General features: G+C 46.9%; 1 protein-coding gene across 2 annotated transcripts in view; it reads right to left on the reverse strand.

The window, feature by feature from the left end:
• The window catches only part of RNF128 (ring finger protein 128), a 38,954-nt gene extending 16,070 nt beyond the window's left edge, over positions 1–22,884 (reverse strand). Inside the window, exon 1 of one of the 2 annotated variants that reach the window (XM_062613290.1) lies at positions 22,119–22,884. In XM_062613290.1, the coding sequence (XP_062469274.1) occupies positions 22,119–22,524 (406 nt within the window). In that variant the 5' untranslated portion in view covers positions 22,525–22,884. Of the gene's footprint in view, positions 1–12,125; positions 12,623–22,118 lie in introns of those variants that run through there. The other variant, XM_062613289.1, reaches the window with a different exon arrangement.
• Positions 22,885–22,945: the final 61 nt, after the last annotated feature.

The raw sequence follows: 22,945 nt of genomic DNA on the forward strand, positions 1-22,945 counted from the left end.
TTTAAAATGAGCTGGAGTCAGGTGTTAGGAGCAAGCAAACATGGGTCAAGTCAGAAAGTGATAATTACTTTCATAAGCAGGAAATAAAGCGTGAAAAAACAGGCTGTGACAACATAAAAAGCCTGCCAAAATAAGCAAAAAAAGCTTATTCCCCTTCGCTTCTGTGTCTCACCAGTCAAATATAGCTTGTGGTTACACGCAACACAAGATGTAGCGTAGGGATTCCTGTTAATGAAATGTCACCATCAGCCTGCAAAACCATTTCAGCTACTGAGCCATCAGTTGTGAACAAATTTTACCCTTAAAGAAAGAAAAATCTTCCATGTGAGTTTCAGGCTGATCAGTTCACCAGGCTGTCATTAGACAGTTTTAAGCCTTCCTGACATTTTTTCCACCAGCTATTTCTCTCACAATTTCATCTCTGCTTTAAACACACGTGAGTAGTGCACTGGTAGCTTTGACACTGAAGCAAGAAGGGCAGAAGTGAGAGAGTGGTCATTTCCATCAGCTCTTGCAGTACTCTCTCCCCCTTGGAGATTGATGCCTGCCACTGGGGCTGTGCTCCATCTTCAATATTTTGTAATGCCAGCTCTTAGGACCAGTGATTAATTTCTAAAGGCAATTACAGGGGAGCTAACCTGGCATCACATGAGGTTAACCAAATGCCTTGTGCCAACAACAGGGGAAAGGAATCGAGAAACTGCACCTAATTTCTGGCCAGAGGAATTCAGTCACTTCAGAAGTTCCTTTTGGACTAAACGTGTCTCTGGCACCATCACACAAGGCTTGTCATAAAGGCATTGCCCGTACCTGGCAGAAAACAAGGCCTCCTTTACCTGCCAAGAGGAGATTCAATGATGCCCTATTAGCCTGAAGCCAAGATAGAAGCCCAGAATCCATGTTTAGTATTACTGCTGTGCTTCTAGATTAAAACCAACTAGGAACATTCCCCACCAAATGCTTCCTGAGCTGATAGATGGGTCCCATTGTGACAGGTACTGAAACATGTTATTGTGGCCTTGAAACCACCAACCCAGACAGAGGCCTCTGACAGTGGTTGGACATCTTAATAGCAATGAGCCATGAGGGGACAGCATTGGAACAGGTTGGCCAGAGAGGTTGTGGATTCTCTTCCCTTAAGAGATATTCAAGAGCTGTCTGGACACAATCCTGAGCAATGTGCTCTAGGTGACTGGCTTGAGCAGGAGGTTGGACAAGATGACCTCCAGTAGTCCCTTCCAGCCTCAACCATTCTATGATCTGCAGAGGTGTCTCAAGCACAACAACTGCCCTGAACTGTCAGCTTCCACCTTCAGACACCAGCAAAGCAGGAGGAAAGTCAATTATCTGTGCATGGCAAAAAACTTCACACAAGTTCCTCACCTAGCTGTCAGCTTTTCTGATTCAGGTAACAGTTTTAAGGGACATCAGAAGGCGAGGTTAAGCTGCTGCCTGTTTAGCTAATAATGACCTCATTGCTAAACAGAAGCAAGACCTGTTTAGTTAAACATTTCCAAGCCTCTCTCCTCACCCACCTCCTGTGAAACTGGGGAAGAGGAAGTTATTCAAATCTTCAAATACAGTTTTGGAGTTTTGCAGAAGGTATCTCCCAGATCATAAGGCAGCACACTGGTCAAAGTCTGAAGGATGCCGTTTTGCAGATATGGGCTGGCACAGATGAAGCACAAGAACTGGTTTGTTGGCATGGGGAAGAGCTGGGACACAAGCACATTTGGAACACAAGGAGAGTGCATGACTGGGATCAAAGTTTTACCTTCCTGCATCAGGTTTACTTAGATGGAGAGTGGAGTTGCATCTACTTATACCAATATAAGTACCTGTATTAAATTCTGCCCTGCAAAGACCTCACTTGTTCTACCATTACACTTCTGCTCCCCGAAACATGAAGTTACGGGTTTGGCAATTCAGTAGAGAAATACAAGAGGTGCACAGAACATAAGAGCATCAACTTTTGCATGGTAAGCACCTAGCTTTTCACATTCATTAAGGGGATTAGTGTAATCCAGTGCTACTCCTGTGTGTGTTACAGAGCAATCTATTCTGAAGCAAGCAAATTGTAGGTCCTGGAGAACAGTCACCCCACAGACTGCAATGTAACCTAATCAATGCATTAATAGCATTGGTTCTTGGTGGTTCTTGGCTAAAAATCACAATCTCTTCATGCATTAAAGCACATTGAGGCAAGGATTAGATCTTGGGGCCAATCAAATCCCCTACTTTAAAATAAGATACGGCAAAGCATACCCGATTACCTGATTCAGATCAAGAATACACAATGTACAGGATAACCAGAATTTTAGCTCTTTGAGCTGCTGCATATGACTAAATTCCAGATGATCAGGCACCTATGTGCCATTGCAGAGTATGGCAGGACACCGTGGCACACCTCAAGGTAACGCTTGCATTGCAGATCCATGCTAGAGCACAGCATTGATGCCTCCAGTGTTTCTTGCACAGCTATCATCATAAACCCTCTCCCCACAGAAGAGCTAAGAAGAGTTGTCATGGTGTGCTCAGGGTGAACAAAGCTGCAAGCTGATTCTCACAGGAGGTGGGATTTATTGTCCTGGTTTCCACTTGCCCCATTTCCAGACTTGCCTATTTTTTCCTTTCTCCCCCATGCAAGTGAAGGGATGAGAAGCTCGAATAGCTTAGAGGAGCTACCTCCTTCCCAGGCACATTACAAGAACAATTACAACTTCTAGAAACACTACAAGCAGGTTTCTCTGGGTGTCACAGTAAGTTTTGTTTCTCCTTGATGACAAGGGAACTGGTTTACCATATACATTGATTATTAATATATAGTAATGAGCATTTTTTCCTCACTTCTCGAGACCTGTTGAAGTTGTCCACCCTCTCAGGTAGTTATAATACAGCTTCAGGTGGTCTGGAGTTCACAAAGTGTCAAGGAGATTCAGAGATTAAGGAAAGCACTGGGATTTGCAGTAATTAGAGGCTACAACTGCAGGTTTCTGCCCAGCCCCCAAGACTCACTACTGTTAAAGGCTTTCTGTAATACAAAAGGAAAACAAAACTTTAGAAGGGAGCTACACCAGCACTCCAAGTGCATTAAATACAGCAGAGTAAGACTTCAAACCCAGCGACCACAGCCACAGCATGCAGACTTACAGGGAAGTTCTGCCAACAAGAGACTGCAATAGTGATGCTGAGCTCAACTGTGGTCTTGACTTGAGGTCTGTGCTACTGGCTAGCATGGGAAGGGCTCATGGCATGCCCTCACAGAGCACAGCTACCAGCTATATCTGTAAATGAACCAGGCAGATTTCCTCACCTGGGATGAAAGTGGAATGCTACCTTAACCATAATTAAAGCCTATCCCTAGTGTCCTGCGTCTCCAGCCTTGCAGCCAAGCCACTCGCTGTACAAGAACATCAGGACAAGCACAGGCCACTGCCTCAGCTTCACCCATTGCAGCTTTCACAGCATCCATCCCTTCCCAGGCAGCTTTGGTGAGCAAATCTTCCCTGAGGAGAGGAGAGTGTCGCTATAGCAGTGTGTTTTCCAAGGTAAAATCCTGCCTCCTGGATGCTCTGGTGCAGGCTCCTACAAGTTGAAACTACTCCACGCACGGCAGCCAGCTCTAGAGGAGGAAAGGGGCCTTGTTTTGCATGCTGCTCCTCTCAAAACTCCAGTCAGCTTGAAGTCAAACTTTGCTGTTGCACTTCCAAATCTTTGCCTTTTCTTCCAGAAAAGGAAAAAGAAGAATGCTTTGCCCCTCTGTTAATCTTAATAACTTTTGCATTGTGCATTTAATAAACCAGGGAAGGGGAGGAGAGCAATTTACATCTCTACCATGTTAACAAAATTCCTTCAAGTTATGAAAGCCATATTCAAGTTCCCCAGCTGAGTAATTGCCAGAAAACAAGTTAAGTTTTAAGAAAACCTTTTGCAGGGTTTGAATTTCAGGAATCGTTATTGTAATACCACATTTCTTATTCACCACTTGAGTTTCATAACTAAGAAAACCAAACTGACTCAGACTGCTAACCACAAAGCCAGCTTGACAATTGTAAGTTACTTTCTGGTGCAGCCCATTTTAAGGTCTAACATACTAGTACCTAATAGAAAACATGTGCCTTCAAATCTTCAGCAAAAAAAAAATCAGTTATGAAACTTGACATCTCTGCACTGTCTCCTCCTCTGCCACTGCCTTCAATACCGCACCCAACACCCCAGAGAACACTAACCCAATCTAAGAGAAATATTTAACGTGTTCTCCGTGCAATGCTCCGAGGTGACACTGACAAACACTGTGTATGTTTTTCCGAGTCTTGTGAAGCCCTGGCAAAGCTTTTTTGCAGTGAATAATTAACTTCCAGCTGTTTGACAGCTTCACATGTCATGGGAGCCAACTCAAGAACTCCAGCTCCAAGTCCGCTCCTCTAGCCTCACTTAGAATGGGTTTCTCAGCATGTTCAGGCACTGTAACCATTTTGTATTGTTTAAACTTGCTTTAAACCAACCAAATTCAGCTTCAAGTCATGAAAGACCCTTTCATTTCAGTTTAAAAGCCTCAGTGTAACCTGTGGCAAACTCTATAGAGCTTTATTTTCTCAAGATACCAAAAGCCAAACCCCTCTATCACTGTTTTCCAAGAACAGATTATAAAACGGTGTGATAGGGCACCTTTCCCCTTGGGAACAGACCAAGCTACAACACAGTTTGGTGAAAACATCTGAGGAAGGCAATAGGTTTGTAGGCATTTTTAAGAAAGAAGGTATAAAACATGAGAAGCAGGCTTGTTAATCTGGAATAACAAGGAAAAAGCTAGCATGTCACACACAAGCTCCAACATTTCAGATTCCGCATTTCCCCCTTCCCCATTTCTGAAAGTCCAAAGTTTTGCATCATCTTTAAGCAGAGTGAAATTTAGTGCCCAGACTTTGGCCAATGTTATTTCACTTAGTCCATAAGTTGGTTGTTTTATGCAACCAATGCATCTTCTGTGGCTTCCTCTCTCCGGGAGCCAGCTCACCCCATGGCTTGCCTAACACCTCACCCACGTACACCCATAAACAGTTCTTGGTCTTGGTGATATCAGCAAGTAATTTCAACAATACTTTAGTATCCAACCAACACCAAGTTTTCCTTAGAACTCAACTGGGTTTTTAGTATGGGAGAGGAACAGTTTCTCAGAAGCCACTGGAAGGAGAAGGAGAGGAAGCAGTCATTCTATCTGAAAGTTAAGCATTATCTTTCCCGGTGTAGAAGGGGTTTTCAGATAGGCTAGCTGTGGCTAGCTGACTGGGAGTTGTTTAGTGGCAGAGTAAGTCCAGATAAACTACAAATTCTGTTAAAAACAAAATCACCTCTTTTGCTTTACACAGGAATTAAATGGTCCTTCAGCAGACAACCAATGAACTGTTTTCTCTGAACACTTTCAGAGGACTGAGAAGGGTGCAATTATTAACAGATGAAAGGCTGCAGGATACTGCAACAGCTCAGTAGGTTCTGCCACAGAACTACCATAGGATGAAGGACTTTTTAAGAGATTGCATGACCTTGCAGAGGAGTCTTCAGAGAATGCAGTCACACAAGAACCAAAGTAGTACAGCAGTAACCCATCACACTTCCTTTTCCACAGCTACAGAAAGCCCCAGCTGACCACCACATAAGCCACATGCTCAGAAAAAACAATGAAAGAAATTACTTTTGATTGTTTCACATACAAGAAGAGCAGCAAAAAGCAGCCTTGAGAGCTGGAATTCTCAAGGAAAATACTTCCCTTAAGGGTCTCCTTAACTACAGCAGAATCACTATCTGAAGATTCTGCAGGGGATTAAAAACAAACCCTGGCCTCGGTCATATGGTAGCTGGATCTTTGCTTTTATCTACATGATATGGTGCCTGCAGCAAATAACATCAGCACCAGCTATGCCCTCAGCCTTAGTCAAAGGAGCTGGTAGTATTCCCCTGGCATCCCTCCAACATCCACAAAAAGGCACTTACAGATCAAGCCATCTCCTGTACATGAAAGACACAGCTGACTCTTCAACAATTTCCTGCCAGATTAGCACATCTGGCTCTTCAGACATGTAAGAAGAATATTTGATATACTGTCTTTCAAGTTTAAAAATATGTAAGACATAACATCTTGAATACTGCTTATCTCACCATATCAAAATAGTAAGAAACAGGGAATTTCTAGTGGTTACTAAACAGACTGGTACAAGTTTTCTGTTATCTGTTACAGTAAGAGAAGGATCCAGGGAGACTTTAGAAGCAGCTTCCAGTGCCTAAAGGGGCCAACAAGAGATCTGGAGGGGGACTTTTTACAAGAGCCTGTAGTGGCAGAACAAGGGAGAATGACTTTAAACTAAAAGAGGGTTGATTTAGATATTAGGAAAAAGTTCTTCCCTGTGAGAGCGCTGAGGCGCTGGCACAGGGTGCCCAGAGAAGCTGTGGCTGCCCCATCCCTGGCAGTGTTCAAGGTCAGGTTGGACAGGGCTTGGAGCAACGTGGTCTAGCAGAAGGTGTCCTTGCCCATGGCAGGGGACTGGAACTGGATGAGCTTTAAGGCCCCTTCCAACCCAAACCATGCTGTGATTCTATGAAAATATGCTAACAGCATACAGAAACTGAACTGATATTGCAGACATGATGTCATTCACCTTGGATGAAAGGCCAGTGCTGCACACAAAGCCATTGCATCTCAGCATCATACCGCACCACGAATGCAAAGGAAATAACTAACCTCATAGAAGTACTGTGAAACCAGGACAACTAGCTCTGCATTCATCAAGGGTACGATGTTAACAGAAAGTAAAGATTGCTCTCATTCACATGCACAAGGCCAGCTTTTATCAGGAATGTAGAACTGACTGAGCAGCACCAAACCCAGGACTCATCCTCCATGATAGACATTGTCAGAGGAAGTCACCCTCCAACCTTCATTGCCCTTCAATAAGCTCCCCCCTTTGAAGAAGGGAGGGTGACTGAACTCATAGTACCAGCAGCAATTTAAACCTGGATAAGCTGTAGGTAGGTTGGTCCCTCCCCCTTCTCCTGCTCTTCATGCTCTCCACCCCAAACATTACCTGGCACCAACATACTGGTAGCAGCTAAGTGCTCACTGGAAACAAGTAAGTTTGAGAAAACTAATGACAAAATAATGTAAGTCAACATAGTATAAGCCAGAAGACATCTGTCTGCAGAAAGATGCCAGGTCACATTCGATGCAGCAGGGAGCAGTGCTTAGTCTGACCGCTGTCTGCTCACTGGCACATTCAAGACTGGAGGCAAATAAGCACCATCATTGTTTTAGGGCCATATGTCCCACACAGTGAAGCCTCTCCTGCCACAGCTGTCACTCAGTATTTTAATTCATCCTTTCACGTTTCAGCAGCCCAGTACAACCAAAGAGCAAGGTCACTTCACAGACCAGTTCCAGCCTATCTCAGGGTTGGTGCCTACCCTACAGTTTTCCGTGGCACAGAGGTACCTAAATTACAGCAAGAAGAGCAAGGGTAGGGATCATAAGCTGTTAGTAGCACCAGTTAGTCTACCCTGCTTCTCAGTGCCTGTCATGCTTGCTCACAGACCTCTGTGCTCACTGTTGCACCTTTACCACCCCTGCAGGTGGGATACCAGGGTCAGACACTGTGTACCATGATCAGTTATCTGAATGCCACTATAGCTGTGAAATGAGTTTATTCCACACCAGGCAGCCAGGAGAGCTGAATTGAGCACATAAAGACAAAGTTGCAGCGTATGCGCATCAAATGGCTGTTCTTGGACTCAAAGAGCTACAAACTTCAGGAACTACAGACTGCAGATATGATCTAGGCATGGTGGATCCATCAAGTTTCTCCTCGGTAAGGAGCTGGTGATAGGAAGGGCAAGATAATCTGCAGGCAGTGGCCAGAGCACATGGGAGAGCAAGTGTCATTAATCAGACCTTGCATCCTCATTCCTCACCTGGACATGCTCAGCCCAAGTCTGCACTCCCTGCAGAGGTGTGCTATTTGTTTACCCAACATTTATGAGGCCTCAGCACAGCCTGCCTTGGGACAGTCTGCCTCAGGCTAACAGGAACAGTTTCACAGAGCACAGCAGCTTTTTGATACCATGGCAAAGCTCTAGCTTGTTTGTGAAGATCATGCCTCACACGGAGTTGGAGCAGAATCACAGTGATACACTTTTGCCACACGCTATTTCCTCTAAGCATACAGAGATCAGCCTTCATCTCAGTGAAATTCCTGCAGAACAAGTTAAGCAGCAGTGCTACATATTTAACCTTTCCTTCTCCTTTCACCTATTGATGCAAGTTTATACTTGAACCAGGTCTTGTTAGCCAAAGACACGTTGTTACTGCTTTAGCCAGAATTATTCAGCTTGCTCCCCCAGCATAAGCCCTCTGCAGATCAGGTGATGTGCTTCTCAAGGGTAGAGTTACACGAGAAGAGAGGAACCAAAGAGAATCATCACAATTGCTTTCTGACATGCAAAGAATCCTTCTTTACTAGAAAAATACCTGACACCAAAGAACACTTCCCATGGTTACCCCCATGCCCTGACACCATCTAACAGCCTGGCTCTACCTTAAAGCAAGGTCCACCTTTAAAACAAACCACCTCTTGTGCACTTTTTCCCCACATGCTACCATTTTCCCTTGAATCAAATGTCTTTTTTCAGCAGGTCAATATAGATTACAGAAAGGTGCGGTTATAAGCACACAAAACTGTACTTTGAAACCCTGCTCAACCTGCCACAGAGCGGTACCATCTTCTTGAAAAGAGCACAATTCAAACTGAAGTTTGCCAGTTGATACGCTTTGTGCTTATAAAAGTACAAAGTAAATATTACTTTGGACTCCATTAAATCCTTGACATTCTATGTGTTAGAGAAGATTAGATAGGATTTTATCATATCTGATCTGGCTAGTTATTGCATTTGGTTGTTTCTATTGCCTGAGTGGTTTGTTTGGTGGGTTTTTTTTTAACTTTTTTAAAAGTTGGCACACCAAAATGTCTCCATACAGAGCACTGATACAAGCAGTAAAGGATTCAGACTAAACATGATGACTGTAAGACAAGTTGTCTCTGGAAGGAAGATGACCAGAAAAAACACTGCTGTCAAGTACAGGCACATTTAAGTCCCTAAACCAGAAAGCTGCTTCAAAAGCCAAGCTTGACAGCCCCAGAAAAAGGCACACTGTACTTTTATATAAGTTTCTGTTAATAACTTCGTGTTCTGCTGCTACCGAAGTTCTGCAAAACGCATGTTGTACCATATGCTTTGTCAAAGCCCACCCAGGGGGATCTTGCTTCTCTGCCAGGCAGATGACAGCTTCCATGCCTGGCATGGAGGGGAGCCCTAGGTGCCACTGCAGAGCACACAGGAGAAGATGCCACCAGGACACCTCAGGAGATGGTAAAGCCCTGAGGCTCAGCACCCCTTCAGCCCAGCAAAGCCACCTCCTGGTGCTTCCCACTGCCTCAGCCTGGAGGAAGTGCTCGGCCTTGCTTGGTTTCACTTGATGGCAAATGATGGCCCAGTTAAAGCAGAAACAAAGCCAGTTAGGAAACCCAGACTGTGAAGTCACCCTCAGCCACAGCTGTTACAGCAATGGCAGGAGTTGCACAAAACATGTTCTCCAACGAGCAGGGTTACCTACACCACTGCCTCCAGAAGAGCTGGAGCATCCAGTGCCACCTTTGGAGGCCAGAACAGGAAAACCCAAGCCAAAATGCAATTCAGCAAAGACCACATGACCAGCTCTTACCTCTTAAGTTTGAGCTCAGCCTGCAGCACTGCACTGCATCAGCTTTGTAGAAGGAACATCCTGACTTAGCAGGATGAATGAGGCTGATTGCTTGTAGCTTGCTTCCTCTTTGCCATGCTGCACTGAAAGCCTGAAGCGTTTCTCATATTTGACTGGAGAACAGTGGCTCCCAGCAGCAGCACAGGGCAATGGTGGCCCAAGCACAGTGTGCCACCAAAGCCCAGAGAGCAGATGGAAGAGCATCGCTGTGGGAAGAGGTGAAAATAGGGACTTGCAGGCAACCATGACAATAGGAAAAGTCAAGTCCAGAGAGGAAGACAACAGAAGGTGGAAAAAGAGAGAAAATGAGGGACTAAAAGCAACAGCAGCAACAAGCTTAGCTCAGTAATTGCACTAGGACACAGTCATGCAGATGAAATAAGCAGTTTGACAGAAGCTGTCTTCTCCCAGAAATCCCTGTGCTATTTGTCTACGGTTCTGCTGGGATGTTTCAACATGCCCTCAAGCCCATAACCCAGCACAGAGGATAATCAGGACAGCTGATTATGTCAGAGCCACTCTGACATAAATCCCTCAGCAGAAAGCTTAAAACAGCATAGGAAAGGAGAGAGCAGACGGCTCATTTCAGGAGGTGGCTCCTAGCATTAAGATTACGATGCTGTAGATCTCCAGCAGCCAGGATGGAGGAGGAGGCAGGAGCACATATACCTTCCCCTCAAGGTTCAGCAGTGACCTCCCGAGGTCAGCAGTGCCAAAGGAGCTGCAGGATTAGGCAGGCACACTGTGAACAGTACTCGGGGCAGGGATGCTGCTGTCGGTTCTACAGGAGCAACTGACCCAGCAACAGCCAGATCTTGACAGCATTTGTCAGCAGACAATTTGATTACACAAGAAAACTCTTTCTCAGAATGGGCAGACCCCATCCAGATTGTATGTTTTGAATTCTTAAGCCAGAATACAGACAGTCATGTGGCTCATTAAAATGGCACACAACTAACTTCCAGAGGCAGCTACTGTTTCCTTGTCTTACCAAAACACGTCCACCACTAACAGACAGAAATTCTCTTCTAAGAAGGGTGCTGCAAGGATGCAATTATTTTCCAAACCAGTCAAAGCTTTAAGACTCACTATTCATTTTCACTGTTGGGTTTCTCCCCAGACAATGTGGCTTCTCAAAGCAGAATACCAACACATCCGTGAGGTGTGTGTGCATCAATGTAAGAGCTAGGGGCTGGTCAGAGCCACACCACAGACAGCTCACCTGTGCCTGCAGGGCCCCTGCTCTGGGCTACTCCCAGAGCGTACTTGCACAGCTTTCAGCCCAGGGCTCCTTCTTAGGAAATACAAATCTCATTCTTCATAAGAAAAATGGGCAGTTCAGAACAGAGAATACCACCACAAAACCCCACTGCTGGCAAGTAGGAGGCTTTCCATAGCAAGAGAAGAGAGGCTCAGTCATCAGCCCCTGTAAAACAGAAACAAGCTTTAAAGGGTGCTAGCCACTTGCTGATGAAAAGTTGCCTATGAAGGAGTCTCATACTCTGCCTGTTTCTGAGCTGGTTAGTGTGCAGGACATGGAAGTAAACAGCGTTTGGGTGTGGAAACCCAGCCTATTTCAGGGCCCAAATCTACCCCATAGACTTTACAGGTGTCCTGGTTTAGGCTGGCATAGAGTTAATTTTCCTTCTACTAGCTGGTACAGTGCTGTGCTTTGGCTTTAGTCCTTCCTCTCTCCGTTTCCTATTTTTAGTGTTATAATATTACACATTTATTTCAATTATTAAACTGCTCTTATCTCAACCCGCTGTTTCTTACATTTTTCTGGTTCTCCTTCCCAGTTCTGCGCTGTAGAGTGGGTGACCAAACAGCTCCGTGGTACTTAGTTGCCGCTTGGGCTTAAGCTACAACAGGCTTTACAAAACTCAGCATCCGTTGGCTCCGAGCAGCTCCTTGTCCGGACTCAAACAAGGCGGAGAGGCGAGTCCCACCTTCACCCGGCACACCTGCAGCCAGCGCCCAGCCCACCCGGGCCAGAGAGCTCTGCTCGCCCTCGGCCCGCAATAGCAGCCTCCACTATTCTGATAGTTACTCATTAATCAGAGCAAATTCAACAACAGCAGCGCCGTGCACGGCACCGACCAGTCCAGGCAGAAACTCCTTGTGCGGGAGCGCCAGGAGGAAATTCCAGGCTCTTACCGAGCATCCCAGCTGGGCACGTTTAGAGAGGGCTGAGCCAGCTGGGGGCGAAACCAAGCCGTGTCCTCGCACCCCGCGGAGGAGAGGGAAGCGGCAGCTCCCAGCGCAGGGCCCCTCGCTCTTCCCCAGCCCGGTCCCCCTCCTCCCCGGCCCGGCGGCTCACCGTGGTGGGACATGGGCAGCACCTCATTGCCGGTGCCGCGGTAGTTGTAGATGACGGCGGCGGCGGCTCCGCGATCCGCGGCCAGACGGATCTTGTCGGCGAAGGAGCAGCCGCCGCCGCGCTGGATAAGGGCGAGCCAGCCCTGGGGGGAGCCGCTGCCGCCGGGCGGGGGAGCGCTGCTGAAGTTGGTGCGGGCGCTGCAGGCGTTGAAGGAGTCGCGGCCGTCGGGCAGCACCAGCAGCCCCGCGGCCGCCTGCAGCGGCGAGTCCTGCCCGTACAGGCCGCTCTCGCTCGCCTCCCAGCCGCTCCGGTTGCGGTCAGCGCCGTCCTCCCACGACACGTTCAGCCAGGCGGTCCAAGCCGCCACCGCCGCTGCCCCGCGGGGACCGGGCGGCGGGGCTGCGCCGAGCAGCGCGGCCAGCGCCAGCAGCGCGGCCCGCGGACACATCCCAGCGCGGCTCAGCTGAGCTCGGCCCGGCCGCGCCGCCGCCGCCGCCTCCTCCTAAAATCGCCGCGGCCGCTCACGGGGGAGGAGCGGGGCCGCCCCCCCGCGGCACGCCCCCCCCACCTCCCGCCCGCTGCGGGAACCCCACCGGGAGTTCCCGGTCCCGCCGCACCCCCGTGGCCAGTGCCGGGCGCTGCGGCCGTGGGTGAGCCACGGCGGGGGATGCGGAGCACCGGGGTCCCCCCTCCGGATCGCCTCCCGGGGGGGCGCGGTGAGTCCCCCACACAGGTCACGTCTCGGAAGTGATGGTTCCCCTTGACATCATCTGTCAGGGGCGATGCGAGCACTCCCCTCCATCACCTCCCGGCACGGTGGGTGACGCCCCTCCAGGCTTCCTGCCTCGCACCCAGCAGAGAGAGCACCAGTGGGGAAGCAGTGGGCCTGTGGGGACGTGCTCAAGGGGCTGACCCCTCTCAGCAGCCCCCAAGCACAGCAGCACCAGCAGGTGGTGCCCAGGCATGACCCAGCCTGCTCCACACCGCTGAGTTAATATTTGCTGAACGCTCAGCAACGCGCGGTATCAGTCCTGCCTAAAATTGGTTTACAGAATACTAGGTTAGCTGTGTTAACAGAATGGCTGCAGACAAGAGCATGACATGGTGTAGAGCCCTGCCAGAGAATATGCGGGAAGAAAGGACAACAGGAGAAACAACTCTTTGAGCTCCTCTTCTCCTCAGAGCTGCTCCTCTGAAAGGCTCTGCTCCTACCTACCGCTCTGCAGGAATTGCCCCCACACCAGGAGCTGCTCAAACACATCCCCAAAAGGCCACGTGTCACTACGCGCAGGCTGGGTTTCTGGATGGGAGCCCATCATTTAGAAAGGATTATTCCTGTGCAGCGATTACATGGCATAGGATCTGCCTGTGCAATCATCAACAAAATTAGTGTAAACACAGAGTTAAACCCTGATACGAGTCAACACTGCTTAGTTTTTAATGAACGCTTTGGGCTGATTCTGAATCCATGGGGCTGATAATCAGGAATTCAGTGCTGATCTGTGGCACACATTTTCCTTTGCTTGTGCCTGTACTAAGTACAAATCAAATCCAGCTCAGGTTTGAATGACTGCCTGGAGCAGGGGCTCCAAAACCAACCCACTCCACTAGCGTCTACTCCTGCTAGCAGAGCATCCACAGGTTTTTGTGGCTCAGTAGCACAGGGAGATCAGTGTTCATTCTTGCAGCGTGTGGAACAGGTAATGAAGAGCAGATGAAGCAATTTACTAAAGATCAATATTGCTAAACACACACAGCTTACTGAGCAAACCCTTTTGTCCTAACCTAAACAAACCTCTCATTTTCTCATTCCACATCTAAGTAGAGAACTTATTTCAACAGTAAGATCTCTAGCTATAATAAGAAGTCTATCTGTAAGCCATCAGAGAGACGTGGTTTTGTTTTGAAACCTGTTCCACATGGGTGCAGGGAATGACTTAACAACGCTCTGAGAATATATCCAAGCTTTATGCAATTGACAGCAGTCAAAGTGCTTTAAATGCCTCCAAAGTCTTAGGGGTGTTTAGCTCTGTCATTTTCACCAAGACAAAATTGGACTGAAGACAAAGATTGGAACCCCCTAGGGATACAGAACTTCCTATAGTCCTGGGGGTTTTGGGTATGAGGCTTAGCCATGGTCTCTCACACTTCCATATGCTGCTGGTGCAGCTGCAGAGTATGGACTGACAAGGCACAGCAGCGGCTCAGTGCTGGGTGTAGTATGTAGTGATGAGCACGGCTACTCATCAGCTCTGGGTGTAGTAACTACACCTCTCCTCAGCCACCGCCGGGGAATGTGCAGGCTGCCCAAGCGACTCCTGCCTGGTGCCAGAATGTCCACAGCAATCTGACCAAAGCAAACACAGAGCCTGAACCTGAACTTCTCACCTCACAGCACAGAGCGCAGTAACAAGAAATAAAATTGCTCTAAATGTGACTGTGGACGTTTTGCTGCCCTGGCATTATTCTGGTAACAGGTTTCTGACTCCCTGCTCGGGCAATGTTTCCACTCATTTGCAAGTAACGGAGCGAGCAAACAGCAGGCATAAACAGCTTGCTCACCCTGGCTGAGGCATTGCTCAGGTATAGCAAAGCAAAGGAAGTCAAGCGTTTGTACTGGGGGAAAAAGCGGATGCGTGTGCTGGTGGTGGTCAGCCCAGCCAAGGGAGCCAGGTGAGGTGGCCAGGACAGTGTCAGAGCACACAGGGACACCAGCAGAGTTAAACCGGTATGTTTTAAAACCAGCATTCCCATTGTACCTATTTTGCACTGCATATCCGACACTGAGAGCTTTCTGGGCTCACATTCATTAAATCTTCTTCCATAGTGATAATTAATAAACAGACCTGCAGCCTTACTGAAGCATATCCTTCACTTGTGTTTGCAAATGTGGTTTGTCTGATGGTTTCCAGCTCAGTTACCTGTGACTGCAGAAGCAGCTCCCAGCGGAAACATGTTGAGCAGCAATTAAAAATAGTCATTGCTGCCAGGAAGGTTGGGGGGGTCAGGGAAGAGCAGCGCTGATAGGGGATTTTTCACTGTTTTGTTTTGGGTTTCTTTTCTTTCCTTTACATAAAAAGTTGAGATTTTATAGTTTGGAGAAAGCACATTCGGTTTGGAGAAAGAAGCCAGACACTGCAGGGCTGTGGCACATAGCGCAACGTATTATTAAGCAGTAGTGCAACTTCTGCTAATTTGTTTATGAGAGCTTTCTAATAGTTCCTGAAATTGAAAGCACTGTGGCCCATGATGACTATCATGTCAGATGCGAGAATGACAGGGTAAGTAGCTTTAATGGGCACCCACAAAATCAGAAGCGGAATTGCATCTGAAATAGGTGGAGCATGAAGGCATTTCTGGCACAGATCTGATGATGATTTTTTTTTAACCTTTAAAGATTTTTATTGTTCAAAAATTTATGCTGTATAATTCTGGCTTCCATTTTTTCCCCATGGCTACTGGTGGAGACTCAGAGAAGTTCAGAAAGTAGGGCATGCGTTTCAGATAAATCAAGTGAAATCTTGGGAATGCTGTCACTGCCTTCTGCAGGGATGGACCCTATCATTATCTGGAGCTTTATCTTACTTGAGTAAATATTTAAACATCTTTGTTTTTCAAGATAAAAAAAATGTGTATGCTAAATATTGCTTTTTGATGTCAAGCCAAGTCACTCGGGATCTTGCTGATGAGACACCTGTATGTTCATGTCCTTCAAAACTGCATTTGTTTCTTATTCAAGTACCCAGCTCAGGATCTCTCTCTTTGGAGGAAAGCTTTCAAGGACACAAGAAATCTGTTGGGGCAAAGCATGACAGGGTCCAGCACTGAATGCTCCAAATGCTGCACATGGATCTGAACCATGTCTCTGGACCTTCTCTACTGAACACTGAAGTGGAAAGGAGAAGCACTTATAAAAATGGAAAAAACAATCAAAAGCAGCACCCTAAAATGGAACCCAGCACTTAATGTCATGGGACACAAAAATCCATGAGCAAACGTTACCCTGAATCATAAGTTAAAGACAACAGATGTTGCATTTCCTTATCCCAAACCAGCTCATGTCCATGACCAACAACAGAAGAGGCTTGGGCAGACCTCTTGGTGCTCTAGAGTAGGTAACAGTGTGGGCTAAAGTGTCCCAAGTTTTTAAGCTAGCTGAGAAAAGAATTAAGGTGTGAGAATGGAGCTTGTGGTCCTTTGCTGCTTTACGAAGAGGACAGGCTCACGCTGGAGGAGGTGTTGAGACTGGAAACCTGCCCACCTCCTGCCTGTGGGCTTAGGAGCTTCTAGGAGAAGCTGAGGTGATCCCTGTGGCTTGGTGCAGAAGACACATGGAAGTTGCCAGTTCCAGCTAAGCTTCACGATGAATCTGGGAGCTTGTTTGGCTGCAACACAACGCGGAAACTCCAGCCTATGACTGTGTTCGCTGAACGTGGAAAAACCCCAATGCATCAGATTGCCCTGCGTGCTGGCACCAAACGCTTTCCCTCAGGTAGCCAGATGTGTGCAAGAGTCCCCAGTGCCAGGGAAGCAAACACTGTTCCTCCTGTTCCTGGCACAGTGGGACCAATTGGTGTGACAGCAGTACATGTGACCTCTGTGCCCAGAGAATATGGGTGAAACACTGTCAGCAAAGGCAGAAGACATAAAAGGAATGGATGCTCATACACTGGTTTACGTGCACTCCTCCTTTCATCAAAGAGACTTGCAATTTCATTAAATCATGTTTTCCAGCTCTCATTTCAAAGGAAGCTGGTTGATAAATAGAAATAAGCCATATCTAGGATGTGCAAGCAAATGAAAGTGAAGATAAAAGCATTCTCCACAGGGGATTCAAGGAGCCTGGAGCAAAACCAAAAAAAAAAAAGCACCTACAATTCCTCTGAAAAATTGAAACTACAAAAAAATGTACAAGAAAATGCCAGAACTTGCCAGACAACACGTAATTTTGGTCTGCTTTGGTTTCACATGGAGCTGAAGCATGATGCTACTCAGACACGTTGATTCAGTGGTGGTCTTTATTCAGTGACAGTGGAGTTTCCAAGCAGGGGACTGAATCAGTGGTTTCCTTCCCCTGCAGAGTGTTGGGCAATCTCCATCCAGACTTGGAACCAAGATTTTCCATATAATGCACGTAATGCAGTTGACCAACTGAGGAGCATCGGGTGGCTGGAAGTCTGAACACATCCTCAAGAACAGAACTGACACTTAGCCCTTTGAGGAAGAAGTGAGTCCAAGTCAAAATGCTTGCCCTTTCTGGCTTTGTTTGGGCATATGCACGAACTAAAGGACCACACATTGCAGCCACTCACAGAAATCAGTAGCATTGTCATCAGGAGCTTTGTCATCCAAGGTGCGAGTGTGCCTAGTTTCAGTTCTGACTTCATCTCCATCAAATCTGCACAGGCCTTTGTGAAAAACTCACTACATCCAAGAGGGAAAGCTTTTTGGTGCCTCCAGCTTGTCCTGAAAACCTTGTTTATGGGACCAAGAGCCAAAGGCAGAAACACACCAAATAGGGGCCTTTAAGATCACACAAATGTAAAAGCTCAGCTTTTACAGCTTAATTAGGATGTAAGTTGTGACAAACTTCAGTGACCCCCGTAATGTCAGTGGGAGCTTTGCAACGGCCTCAAGAGGCCAAAGACTTGCCAGGCTCGCTCCTTCCTTCCTTCCAGCCCCAAGAACTGTTGACAAGCTGCAAGAGGCACCTGCCACCCCAGTAGAGATGGCCCCAGAAAGGGGGAAACAAGCATTAGAGCAAAGCATTGAAATGCTAAAAACAGGAAGGAAAAAATCCTCTCTGGGAAGGTGTGTGAGATTTGGGAAGGTGTGTGAGATTTAGGGGTTTGGTGCTTGGACCCAACAGCAGCTGATGGGGTTAACAGGATTGCCCAAGCTCCAGAGGGCCACCCTCACAGAAGTTTTTCTCATGTAATTTCTTGTTTGTGCCCATTGCCCCTGTTTCTTTCACTGGCACCACCGAGAGCAGTCTGGCTCCTTCATGTTTAACATCCCTGGCCCCACCAGGAATTTGTACACAGGGATGAGGACCCCTCAAGCCTTCTCCAGATGGACCCGCCCCAGCTCTCCCAGCCTCTCCTTGCAGTGATGGCTCCCACTGGTGAAGGGCTGTGTGCTTCCTTCCTGCTGCTGCCCTCCCTGCACCTGCTGCTCTCACTGCATCAAAGACATGGAACCACTCAGACAATCTTCTCAGTCAATAAATGGAGCAATTTAGTCTATGCTGTGAGACCACGGGCTTCATGGAGGCACCAGGACTCCTGTTAGCAGAGCCACTGACTTCACAAGGAATAAACGAAGAGGAAAGTTCATGGCATGGGCTTTGCATGGATGTTCTTGGAAGTTCATTTGGTTTTATGTCTGGGTCCTACAGGCTCTTCAAAGCTAAGACAGAGAGCCTACCTTTTTCTATAGTAAACAAAGGTGATGATGCAAAATGTGCTGTAAAACAGAAACGACTCTGAAGATCAAATAAGCAATGATATTGTAGAGAGTTAAGATGGTGAACCCAAGCATGATTTTATACCAGCTTTCATATCAAAAGATAAAACCAAACTCCACTGTCAGGCATTTAGCTCATTAGTTTATAACAGGTATTGCATCAACAGCTAAGAAGATCCTGTCTCAAAATACTTCTGAGATAACAAAAGTTAGACTTTGAGGCTACAGAACAGCCTGGAAGCAAGCTGGAAGGAAATGCAAATCCACAACATTTTCAACTGTTGTCAGGATTGCCAATTATTTCTATTGTACAGACAAACGGAGATACCTGCTTGCTGCCAGAAGATGTTCTTGGAGGCTTTAACCAGTAAGAGAGTTAGTTCCCTTTCACTGGGTCTTAGTAAATCCCTTGGAGACATTTTACATATTGATATTTTAGCTTAGCTATTCTATGGGGCCAGTATCCAAATGGCAGCAATAATGGTGTGTCAATGTTTATTTTAATACACCATCCCCACTCTATTTTCTCTCGTAAACAAACAGGAAATAAGGGGAAAAAAATCACAGTGACAGGAGGATACAGCCTTTTACCAGCCTGCGCCAGAACCATCTACAAAGCACGGGCCCAAACCAAGCACCACTGTTCTGCTACCATCGGTGGTCAGGTGTTTGTTACTAAACAAAATACCTTGTTGAAATTCATCTGGTTTTCAAAACCTTTATGATTCCTGGAATTTCCATTAAAGTTTCAAGGAGTGCTGCTGGTAATCTGTTGTTACAGAAGCAGATGCCATTTCCAAAGAAGATCAAGCGTGTGCTGAACTACTAAGAGGCATCTTCTCTCTTAGTAAAAGCTTAGTCCCTGAACCACTCGCTCAATCTTACTTCACGCAAATAAGCCACAAACACCTACAGAAAATCTTTCAGATTATAGTAAAGCATTTTCCCACCAGTGATTTGTGTAATTGGAAAGGAATGGGAAAGTTGTCACTGATAACTTGGCCTCTAGAATTTTCCATAGTAAAAGCTGTCAATGTATCAGCTTTATCTTACGTCTGTGTATGAAACAACAAACTAATTCCCTGTGACAGATAAAACAGGTGATAGGTAAAAGGAACTGTGGCAGAGGATGAGGAAGGAGTCGCCAAGAAGGGCCTATTTTCTCTTTGTTCCTTCCCAGCAACTTTAAATTACCAGTGTTTCCTGCTCACCTGGACTTTGCCCATTGCAGACTAAGCAGGCGTTTTACAACGTGAAACACATACATAATATTGTACTGTTGTAACAGAAAATAAGGCTGGCTGGAAAGCTCCATCGATTTTGTGTTAAAGTCGGCAGGAAGTGAGGAGGGTGGTGAGAAACTGCAGCCAAGGCCCCAAGGCCTAATAAATAACCAAGGTGATGGGATTCCTGTAGCCCTGTACAGTACAGCCATACAGACGGATGGCTGAAGATGCCAGGGCTGGCCCCAGCCGGGAGCCGGGTGATAGGCCTGGAGACCGCTGCTCCTTGTTGACCCAGGAGCTGGCGGATTGCTGCCAGCAGCAGGGCAGATTTCTCTCACTGCCCTGCCAACAGGGCGTCTCATCTCCAAAGGTCCCGTACCCAAACATCAGAGAGGATTCACCACCACGTCTCCTCAGACCCCTCTGGGTGATGCCACCGTTGGCAGATTCCAACCGGATTTTCTTTCCCAGCCCTGTGAGCAACTCTGCTGGAAAAAAATAGGTCATCTCCAAGCACCATCTTCCTCTGAGTGCTGCTGCAGTGACCACCCCTCTCCCGGGATGCTTCTGTTGTACCTAAGGAATGTACAGCTCCACACTTTGCGCTGAGGGAAACAAACAAAAGGAGAAGATGCATTTCCTGCACTGATTAGACGAAGAACTCCTCTCAGTGAAGTATTTTGCCCTCACTGTGTTTAACACACGACTACTGCACTGATTTACAAACCCTCTTCGCAACTAAACAGATTGTCATAGCTACTTTAGTCCGACAGGATGATTAAAGGAAGCAGTCCTATAAAAATCACTTGTTTTGAAATGATTAAATTAAGAAAGATGGGGCTTCATGTCTCATGAAATAGACTCTTGGGTGATGCCTCTGCTGCTTTCAAGATTTTAAAAACATTATTAGTTTTAGAAAAATAATATATCTGAAAAATATCTGCTTTCAGAGCTCATCCTGAACTATCACTTCACTTCTGGACCCTAGTCCAGCTGTTGTGTTAGTGACATTCCAGTCATCCAGCATATCTGAACAAGGTTCCATCCCATCCCATTCCCTCTGGAGGAACAGGCTTCCCTGAGCCAGGTGGGGCCACCACCACTCAAGAGGTAGGACAAAAGCTCTGGATTATTGGCCACACATTTTCAGTGTGTGTAAGCTCCATTTGCAAACGCTAGCTCCTTGCAAACACTTGCAAACACTGCCACTATTGTGGTATCAGGAGAGTCAAAGCTGGCTGTGTAGTACAACAAGCTGCTGCACTGTCAGTGCCGTACAGCACAGTTTTTATTATGTTTAGGATCTTTACCTTGTTTAGAATGCCTTTTTGTTCTGAGCTGAGCCTTACACTCTGTAAAGCACCTGTGATGCTCCTACAGATGTGTAACAGAGACCCTAAGTCTGGCTGCCCCTGTGTCAGGCAACTCCTGTCCGCTGCCCCAGTGTGGGGTACACAGCCACAAAGCCCCTGAAGGGAGAACCCAAACCAGCACAGGGCTGTGGCCAGTAAAACACTGGTTCATGACCACGAGGAATCGCTCAGTTTGCTCACAGAATCAGACAAGAAAGGTTTAAGCCAAAGGATTCCCAGTGCAGCCCCACCAAAGTATATTTCAAGGAATTAGTACATACATGTATGCTTTGTACTAAAATGCTTATTAGATGGGTTGACCTAGAGGAACACAAACAGAAATAAAAGCCAAGCAATATAGTATCACAGCTTACTTCTCGGTTCTTCCCTAATGACGGATCCACAGGTGTGAGGGCCAAACAGCCAGTTACAATTATTTTGGCTAACCTTTTATTGAAGGAATTAGGGATCCCAGTAAGAGGTGGAGGTCGGCCACAATTCAGACAGGACTAGGACAATTTCGGAAAAACCTCCAGTCAATCAAAGAAGAAAAAGCCCCCAAGATCTGGCTTTCAACCTGCAAAGCATATACCTATGCTGCAGACACTTGTAGCTTCATTTGTGTCCTCTAACCTTGTCTGCCTTCAAACCGACACTGTGGGTCTCTCTACATCACCGTATAAAACAATTTGTGTGTACAAGTAAAAACTGGTACTAACTCCAAGACTCACCAGTTCAGCTACACCGTACCAAACTCTGACCACATCAGCAGAGTATTTCTTACTAAGCACTTAAGACTCAAATTACACAATACTTTCCCTCCCTCTTTGAATTCCTTGATTAAAGCAACAATCATCCCCAGACACAAATGGTTCCTCATAGCCTGTGCTGCCCTGGCCCAAACTTTGGGGAAATAACCATGTTTCAGCGCTTCACACTGCGATACTCACCAGGATGCGACATCAGGACGGTGCTGTTGCCTTTGCCCAGCTTGTTGTAGATCACAGCTGCTGCCGCACCCCTCCTGGTTGCCACTTGAATTTTTTCAGTAAAACTGCAATTGCCTCTCTCAATCAGTGCTATCCACGGTGGTTTTGTGACGGTGAAGCGGGTATTTGCATCACAGGCTTCAAGATTATCAGACACAGGAATGCCCACAAGCCCCTGAGCACTAAGTAGAGGCGAATTTAATCCGTACAGTCCACATACGCAGTGGTCGGACACAGACTTGTTGCTAGTGGTGTCGAAATAGAATAAACTTAGAGAAGCACGCACAGAAAACGCTTCTGTAGTCTTAAATAGAATACTGACAACCATCAGGTGGCAGAAAAAAATGAACTTCTCCACTTGCTTCATTGCTGATTCACAAAATGCAGACGTCTACAGATATTTGCTTCTGGTGGCGACAGTCCTCGGCTCACAGTCTGCCGAGGGTTTGACGTTTCTGTTCCAACAGGAACTTGACACCACCCAGGTGAGTCCTCAAGGTGTCAGTGAACTTATCTGGAGTGGAGGCTGGGAGCAGACACAAGTGACACACCTGCCTGTTGTGAAGTCCAGACACAGACTGAAGGACGTTCAGCTCTGACTTCCTGCTCCTTTCTCATGAAGAATCTTTCTCCACACCCTTCCCTCCCATTCTGCACAAATTCTAGCTCTGATAATGCTTCCTAAGGGACAGCTCGAGCCCCCTGCTCCTGTTTCAACACTAACGTCACCTTGGAGGAGCAGGTCATCTTTCATTCAATGACGTAAGCTCAGGGCTCTCTCTTCACAA

The sequence above is a fragment of the Pezoporus occidentalis genome, unplaced genomic scaffold (assembly GCF_034315485.1).
Source record: "Pezoporus occidentalis ecotype Australia unplaced genomic scaffold, CSIRO_AGI_Poc_V1 ctg165, whole genome shotgun sequence".
In the NCBI taxonomy this organism is placed as follows: Eukaryota; Metazoa; Chordata; class Aves; order Psittaciformes; family Psittacidae; genus Pezoporus; species Pezoporus occidentalis.